The sequence below is a fragment of the Misgurnus anguillicaudatus genome, chromosome 3 (assembly GCF_027580225.2).
Source record: "Misgurnus anguillicaudatus chromosome 3, ASM2758022v2, whole genome shotgun sequence".
Lineage (NCBI taxonomy): Eukaryota > Metazoa > Chordata > Actinopteri > Cypriniformes > Cobitidae > Misgurnus > Misgurnus anguillicaudatus.
The window spans coordinates 33,305,302-33,314,462 of NC_073339.2; the positions used below are offsets into that span (position 1 = coordinate 33,305,302).

The 9,161-nt window shown below is 37.0% G+C and overlaps 1 protein-coding gene and 1 non-coding gene across 3 annotated transcripts; one reads left to right on the top strand and one right to left on the bottom strand.

Annotated features, from left to right (window-relative positions):
- Window positions 1–5: 5 nt before the first annotated feature.
- On the top strand, window positions 6–79 carry trnai-aau (transfer RNA isoleucine (anticodon AAU)). Its single transcript has one exon. It is a non-coding gene; the product is annotated as a tRNA-Ile (tRNA).
- Window positions 80–1,459: 1,380 nt separating this feature from the next.
- On the bottom strand, window positions 1,460–9,161 carry exosc9 (exosome component 9). Of its 2 annotated transcripts, none has more exons than XM_055205549.2 (12): window positions 8,983–9,161; window positions 8,785–8,879; window positions 8,346–8,465; window positions 8,132–8,234; window positions 7,879–8,016; window positions 7,325–7,407; window positions 2,727–2,859; window positions 2,488–2,576; window positions 2,211–2,357; window positions 1,969–2,096; window positions 1,726–1,789; window positions 1,460–1,611 (listed from the first exon to the last, which is right to left on the bottom strand). In XM_055205549.2, exons 1-12 carry the CDS (start codon window positions 9,046–9,048, stop codon window positions 1,581–1,583), a joined length of 1,197 nt encoding a protein of 398 aa, XP_055061524.2. In that variant the 5' UTR covers window positions 9,049–9,161; the 3' UTR covers window positions 1,460–1,580. The 2 variants fall into 2 exon arrangements, with proteins under 2 accessions (XP_055061524.2, XP_055061523.2); XM_055205548.2 differs by having other exon boundaries at window positions 1,726–1,792.

The window sequence follows — 9,161 nt, forward strand, 5'->3', positions numbered from 1 at the left end:
CAATTGGCCGGTTAGCTCAGTTGGTTAGAGCGTGGTGCTAATAACGCCAAGGTCGCGGGTTCGATCCCCGTACTGGCCATACATTTATTATTGTGATGAAGGGTTGTGCTACAGGTGCTGGTCATGTAATTAGAAACATCTTCAAAAAGTTTATTTCACTAATTCCATTCAAAAAGTGAAACGTGTATATTACATTCATTCATTACACACAAACTGATATATTTCAAAATGTTTATTATTATTTTTTATTTATTTTGATAACTACAACTGACAACTAAGATAAATCTCAAATTCAGTATCTTAGAAAATTAGAATATTGTGAAAAAGGTTCAATTTTGAAGACACCTGGTGCCGCATTCTAATCAGCCAATTAACTCAAAACACATGCAAAGGCCTTTAAATTGTCTCTCAGTCTAGTTCTGTAGGCTACACAATCATGTGGAAGACTGCTCACTTGACAGTTGTCCAAAAAATTATCATTGACACCTTGCACAAGGAGGGCAAGACACAGAAGGTCATTGCAAAAGAGGCTGGCTGTTCATTAATAGAAAGGCGAAGGGAAGGAAAAGATGTGGTCACAAAAAAGTGACAAGCAATAGGGATAACCGCACTCTGGAGAGGATTGTCAAACAAAACCCATTCAAAAATGTGGGGGAGATTCACAAAGAGTGGACTGCAGCTGGAGTCAGTGCTTCAAGAACCACTACGCACATACGCATGCAAGACCTGGGTTTCAGCTGTCACATTCCTTGTATCAAGCCACTCTTGAACAACAGACAGCGTCTCGCCTGGGCTAAAGACTAAAAGGACTGGGCTGCTGCTGAGTGGTCCAAAGTTAAGTTCTCTGATAAAAGTCAATTTTGCATTTCCTTTGGAAATCAGGGTCCCAATGTCCGGAGGAAGAGAGGAGAGGCACACAATCCACGATGCTTGAGGTCGAGTGTAAAGTTTCCACAGTCAGTGATGGTTTGGGGTGCCATGTCTTCTGCTGGTGTTGGCCCACTGTGTTTTCGGAGGTCCAAGGTCAACGCAGCCATATGCCAGGAAGTTTTAGAGCACTTCAACTTTATGGAGATGCAGATTTCATATTTCAACAGGACTTGGCACCTGCACACAGTGCCAAAGCTACCAGTACCTGGTTTAAGGACCATGGTATCCCTGTTCTTAATTGGCCAGCAAACCCGCCTGACCTTAACCCTATAGAAAATCTATGGGGTATTCTTAAGTAATATTCTAATTTTTTGAGATACTAAATTTGGGATTTTCCTTAGTTGTCAGTTGTAATCATCAAAAGTAAAAGAAATAAACATTTGACCTGTTTTATGTCACGAGAAGTCCTTAAAGCGAATTCGTTTAAACATGGACTATTTCTTTCACAGTCATTGCTGCAAAATTTCATGACTTTTTATATTACCAGATGAGATTTTATTCTCACTCTTCAACAATTAAACACTGAAACTTTTTAATGTTTATTTACTTTATTATACAAAAAGGAAAAAAAACTGTTTTATTAATGTGGTATGGGAGTCATTGATAAACACCATTCACTTATGTTCATTCTTTCCTCTTCAGCCAAGCGTTCATTTTTGTTTACCTCTCTTCTTCGATTTCCTTAAAATAAAGATTATATTTGGTTATTTCACACTGTATATTGTATGTACATTACAAGAATATGTTATATTTTTATGAATGAGGTCAGAGATAAGACACAGTATGTGGACTCACTGGGGTTCCTGATTAAGAATGATAACTTCTTCCTCTTCACTGTCGGAGATTACCATCACATCATCTGCTACACAGGAAACACAAACACATACACAATTATCTTTCAAGAGACACTTAGATCCTACATATTTTTTTTCATACATAAGGGTAACAAATATTAAAAAAAAAACTTAAATCAAGTGCCAAAATGCAATGCACAAAATACTGTAAACTATGGCGCTATAGATCTGCAAACTATGAAACCTGTTTTTCTGTCCTCGGTCATCTGATGCTCATCCTCCTCGTCCTCTTCTTCTTCGAGTCCCCATGAGTTTACAACACCCTCACCTACCTGTGCAGTTCCCGTAGCACATAGAACAGGAGAGGGCACACAGATTCTGGGGTCAAGGATTAATATTATAAGAACACTTATTATACATAGCCACACAATTAGCATTTAAATCTACAAATGCCCCCAACGTCACTTAATGTGTAAATAAAGATACGGTTCTGTGGTTGTTTCCGTTCTGTTCAAAATCTCTTCAGCTGTCTCATTAACGTCTGCCATCTCCACCGGAGTTTCATCTCTTTTAAGGGTCGTAATTCGGTCTTTGGGCATGGACTCAGCAAAGCCAAACTTTCCCCCCTCTTTTCTACACAGAACAATAGAAAAGGATTTAACAAATATCAAGTATGATAATACACCTGCATAATGATTCCTTTATTTTTGTTATTAAAAAAAAAACAGAACAACAGTGCATCCCTGCAGGTGGCAAATCATACCTGACTTTTTTGTCATTTTTCAAGGCTTTGTTGATGAGCTCTGTAATTTCAGACACCTTGACACTTGCTATTTTGCTGCACCTTAAAACCTGCAGAAAACACAAAGAGAAACTGAAATGATTTTTTCACAAAATGACAAAATTTTACTTCTGGTCAAACCTAAAGTCCCTGCAAGAATTATGTACTGAAGCCATGAAACACTTTGAAAATAGGGAATATCTATAGACTGGTGCTGTCACCTGATCTTTTAGGAGCATGATCCCTCCACTGGACTGAATGGAGCAAATCTCTCTGTGTTTGTTCATAGCTAATACCAGTAATCCATCCATCACCCGCTCCTCTCGTTCACAAGGGTCCACGAGCAAATAAGACCTTAGAGTAAAACAAAAAGAAAGAAAGTTTTTATTAATATCTCTTACATCACATTTAAATGTACAGTAAGTTTGTAAAGTTTGAAAACACTTATTCTTTATTTATATTTTTCCACATTACAGAATAATAGTAAACTCGTTAAAACTATAAAATAACAAAAAAGTAACTAGATGAATTATGTTATGATTTAAAAACATCCACAAATGATCAAAATCAGAGTCGTATAATAAGAGAGTTACGAAACGCTTTGATCTCGCCGCTGCGCGGTCACGTGATTCATGTAACGTTCTACAGTTCCAAAACAAAGCAGGGCTGTCAATCTGTTTACATAGGTTTTCAGCTATTTTAGGTAAATATTAGCTTGTAATGTGAATTGATCACTATACTTACTATGTTTATAACGTTTTTTTACTAGGGAGTGATGGAAAGTACAGTAAATCAGTTAATAAAGATAAACAGTTAATTTTAGATAACTGTGGTTATCTATACCAACTACACTCTAAAAACAAACGGTGCTATATAGCACCAAAAGTGGTTCTTCGCTCGCAACCATAGAAGAACCGTTTCCAGTGCCATACAGCACCGGTGAAGCACCAGCGAAGCACCTGTGCAGAACCATATAGTGCTTTGTAGAACCATCTGTGGTGCTATAGTGGTGCTATATGGCCCCTATATGGTTCTACACAGGTGCTTCACCGGTGCTATATGGCACTAAAAACGGTTCTTCTATGATTACGATCCAAAGCAACAGTTTTGGTGCTATATAGCACCGTTTGTTTTTTTTAGAGTGTACAGCAACACAGTTTATCTTTTATTTTTGTAGCAAAAATATGCCTATATAAATGGCTATCAATCTGCTAAAACCATAATTCCTACACTTTTACTATATTATAATCACAAAAAAGATCGCCAACGCGGTTATTTGTAACAGTGAAGCATAACAGAAACACACTAAATTCATATTTAATTGTATTTATAGTACACATTAAATGTTAATATAATTATACATGATTTTCGAGGATACATCACTCGTATTACTTACCAAACACAATGAAACACATAGCAGCATTGTAAAGCAGTGTGATTTTCTTATAAGGCATTTAGCTTCTCGCTGTTGCCTCCTAGTGTTACTCGTAATATATAAAAAAGATAGGTATAAAGTAGATGGCCACCAGTAATAAAATATTAAACAATTAAATCTATATTATTCACACATTATACACAACTCATTAAAATATAAAAATGTTACTAGTTATTATTAACGATAATCACAGCAGAGTTCATAAAATATCACTGTTGACTATATTTATAAAATGTCTGAAAATGTAAAGAGAAACGGTAATTTCATCGATTTACCAGCAGGTGCCATTGAAATGAATGGGCTTCAGTGCTGCGTTTGTAACTATGCGTCACTCCATGACACGCTGTTACTTCCGCATTCCATTCTTACAACGGACGTCTATGTGAGTGTCGTAACTCTATTATTATACGACTCTGATCAAAATGAAGTCTTACTTCTCTGCATTCTGTGTCAGCCTGATATTCATTTTTAAGAATATTAAAGGTACAGTTTTAGCAACATCTAGCGGTGAGATTGCGAATTGCAACCAAGCTCAATTTAAAAAGGCAAAGAGAAGCTACAGTAGCTTCCACAGGACAATCATACAACGGAGGGATGAAACGGGCTACTCTCGAAACATGGCAGCGACTTCCATGAAAGGGGCCACGCAGTGTATATCAATAAAAACTTCTCATTCTAAGGTAATAAAAACAAAACAGCTCATTATGTAAGGTCTTTATACCCAACGTGCACTACCTGAAATGACCCGAATCACTTTTTACCTTATCCCGACGTGCATAAATCTTTAATTTTTAAAAAAGACCCGACCTGAGACACACCTGAGAAAATTAGACCCGACCCGAAGCAGTGAGAACTTATTTAAAAGGGTTTGTTTCATGTTTAAGTGCTGTAATTGGGTCCCCAGTGCTTCTATCAACCTAGAAAATGTCAAAAAGAACAACCGAGTAACTTTGTTTTGGTAAGACATTTTTTGCAAGCATGTGAAAAATTAGGTCTTTCAGATTTCGCCTGTTTTGTGAGGTAGGTAGCAAGGCCAATTACGATAATACCCCCCTTAATCTAAACTATCCAACCACTGCACTGCCATTTAGTGCAGAGAGAAAGAGAAAAAAATAATTGACAGCACAATTGAGTTTCAATTCCAACAAACCACCATCATTGTGATCAGTGTTTGCATTTCATCTGCTCATTTGCATTTTAAAGGACACTCCCAAGTGGCACATTATAAAGCAATAAACCCCAAGAAGCGTTGGGTTACCAGTGCATTTTATAACAGCTAAGGGGCGTTGTTAGGCACGACGCGAAGCTGTTATAAAATGCACTGGTAACCCAACGCTTCAAGGGGTTTATTGCGTTTATAAAACGGTTAATTCATATGCATAACGATAGCGGGATTTTATAAAATAAAACACAAATAAGTTGTAATTATATTAGTATAAATATTACTCTTCCGCCAAACAAAGTAGTTCCTCAGAATCAAGTGTGGCTGCAACAGAGCGCAGTTCACAAACAACAGAGACGCAGCAAAGACACAATGAAAATATCTGATTAAAGACTGTGGTGTTTATTTTATAAATCAACATTCATCTAATTTATACATTAACATTTATATCGTGCAACTGTTGAAGTGATGATCCAATATGTTTGTAAGCATGCTTAACTTTTTCCCCGTCAGCGTTTTTTTTTTAAGTTGCCACCCAGTTTTAGTTGAATGCCTTACAGAAAAATTATCTTCTTTAAATAAACATAAGATATCAAATGAAAGAACAGTCCATCCACTTTCCAACAACATCAAAAAACGTTTCATCCTACCTTCATTTGTTGTCTTATCAGTTATCACCTCTCAAATTTTCAGCTAAATGCGGAGATAATTCCATTTTTGTGAGGAACTTAGAGATCAGATTCAGAGCCTGATCAAAACACACGCTAAATCCACCACAACGCTGTTGTGTCGAGTGAATGCGTCAGTGTTTAAGTTGGGTAAGATTGCCCTCTAGTGGATAATAGCGGAAATATCAGTAAGACAAAAAAACTTCAGAGAACGTTTTCTCTTTATTGATGAAATGTTTTATTTATTGACATTTATCTGGATATCGCCATAATTGTGCAAAGGTAGAAAAATTAAAAAATGATTAAAGACTGTGGTGTTTATTTTCATAAATCAATACGCAGCAACAGTGGCGCAGTGTTACTTGTGATGCGGTCTGAACCGTGGGTTTACCGGGGTATTTTATCACGGCTTAGAACGCGTTTCAACCAATCAGAATGAAGAACCAGAACGAGCCGTTTTATAATATCAATTTTAACATGATATAATAAATTATCTGTGAGGTATTTTGAGCCAAAACTTTACATACGCACTCTGGGGACACCAAAGACTTATTTTACAGCTTTAAAAAAAATCTCATAATATGACCCCTGTAACCCGACTGGACCCGAATGTAAACGGCAGTCTGCAGCCCCACACGCACCAGTCAGAAAGAAACCCGACTGGCCTCACAACCAATTTGGCCCACAGCTCCATTTATTTTACTTTGTTATCTGACGATGACACCAAGTTAATTTAAAATTGATTGACAGGTGTGTGTCAACGAAAACTAACCTACTGCCAGCCACACGATGTCGCAAGCGCTCTTGGCAAACAGATGATGGGTTGGTATAGAGGACATCGACACACACACGCAAGATAGTTTGTGTTGTCTCTGGTCCGTTCGGCAAAACAGATTCATTTTAAATTACCCGATGCTGCTATTATTATACCCGACCCATGTCCGAGTCACACGTTAAACTTTAAGATTCTAACCCGCACGGACCTCGCGTCAGACCTTGGGTTTTTGGATCCAAGTGGACAAGTAAAGACCTATATGTTTTTATACACCACAGATAATATTGTTATGTATATTATATTGCATCTGTCAGGAGATCCTTCTAAAAGTCCTACATTGCACCTTTAAAAGAGTTCACATATATTCTAGGCTTTCGTTCGCTGCCTTTTATTTAATATTAAGTCAAAGTCATTAGTTTTCTAATGCAAGAAATTAATATGTTTGGCAAAAGTATATTTTGTCTACACATGTTATTTTAAACATTTAAACATACACCTTCAGATAAAAATATTTTTAAGATCATGGGAAACAAGGGATTTTAAACTTTCGACCGATAGTGAACTATAAACTATAGCAGCAACAGAAGTTAAAAAATATATTCAAAATTATGCACAGTTGCATAAACAGATCAGTGTTTGTTGAAAACTAAAAATTTAATTATTTTGCCCTCACTTACCTACATGCTTACAGAATCAGATCAGAGGTCAGTTAAGTTTACCTATGTGAGATGCAGATACTTAGCAGTAAATTTGTGAAGTGTGCATTAGCTGTTTCTTACCCCTGCAGGAAGAAAGCAAAACTGACACAGATGGGCATGTGATAAATGGACAGTGGAATAGGATCCCTCTCCTCTGGACTGTACTGCTCAAAACACACACAAACCATTGATTAAAACATTAACACAACTAATTTTCCATAGAATGTATACCCCATAGCCTGAAAAAAGACACATTGAGAGTTTACTAGCGCACAAATAAACCCTACAAAATTTAAAATTATGCCTAATATATACTTATTTACATACACGTCAATTCACGTCCCCACTCTACTTACTTCACTTACTACAGCATGACCAGACATACAGGAGCTAAAAAGAATTGTCACATCCTTTCGGAGTCTTTACAATCTCAAAAATGACATAAATGCAGAATAAAATCATGTACAAAAAAGATGGGTAAAGAAGAAGATGAGTACGAGTACATAATGACATCAAATGCATTTTTCGATGACCTATCCCGTTAAGGTTATCCTCTCACAACATACATTTTACCATCTATGCTAAAAATGTTTATAAAGACGTAAGGTATATCATTCTGGAGTTACAAGCCTCACCACAGTGATGTCTCGTCCCAGAACACTGGCGTCTGGACGTCTAAAATGTGAAAGTGCAGATATGGCAGCAATACTTGCAGCATCCAATAGATTTCCATCATGATTTAACACATGCACGTCAACCCGTATCTGCCAAACCTGCAGAGTTAAAGTGAGCGAATTAACGTTCCTTGTTGTGACACAATGCATCATACTAGTATGTGTAGAAATTGCCTTTAACGTATGCCACTATGTATCCAATGTGTGCATTTACCTTTTCTCCCGAAATAATACAGAGAGACTCAGTGTCCACACATTTTGAATTCCTAAGACATCGCTCAAGCTGTCTGTTCAATGTCACCAAAAGCTCTGACTGCCTATTTCACAAAATCAGAAATACAGTGAGTGTCAGAAAGTGTTAAAACTTACTAGAAGTTATCTGAAATGCCAGTGTGCTGCAAATGTTTTTAAGAGGATTGATCATGAACCTGTTTGGCTCAAAGGCAGGTGATGCCATAGGAGACAGCTCCAAATTAAAAAGCACAAGGCCTTCTGTGGGACGTGAATCTTTTGGAGGGACCAACTCACAGGACACCTGACACAGAACTCTAAAAAGGGAAAAGACATTAAATGTTGTTAACCCAACCCAAAAGCCAATAAGGGCTCAGCATTAATCTTTCAATACTACTGAGAAGTCAAGAAGCTGTTTGCTAAATACATTTTAGGCAAAGGGTGACGACACTGAAGATGTTAAAGTTTGATTTTTTCCCAATCTCAACATAAATCCTACTTAACATTTGTGTAAGTTTTGATTAATTCACTATTGTTCTACAATGAATAAGTGAGCCAAAACCTTTGAACATATGTGAATATGCGTGGTTCCGAGCATTAATAATGATAAATCAACTGTGAGGAATTAAATTGTACCTTGTTTTTCCAAGCTCCACGATACAGCAGCCATAATCTGTTCCAAATGTGATTTTAATATTCCGGTAATCGTATGTCTGTCTGCCATCTAAACGCTATAGAATAGAGGTCATCAGCTATTTAAAAATACAAAATGTAGTGCATAAGTGGTGGTGACGGGGGTTAACCGTAGCACCACGTTACTTTTTGAATACTTACTTTTGTCTCTTCTATTGCTTTAAGTAGAAAAAGCCTCTCGCAGTTTGACAGCGGAGTATCCCTCATTTTGACAGCTTGTAAATAGTACTTTAACTCAAACTTAACCTATCACAGCATCATCTCACGTTTTACTCAATGCAGAACGCGCGCAACCTTATGACGTGGTATAACAACGGCGC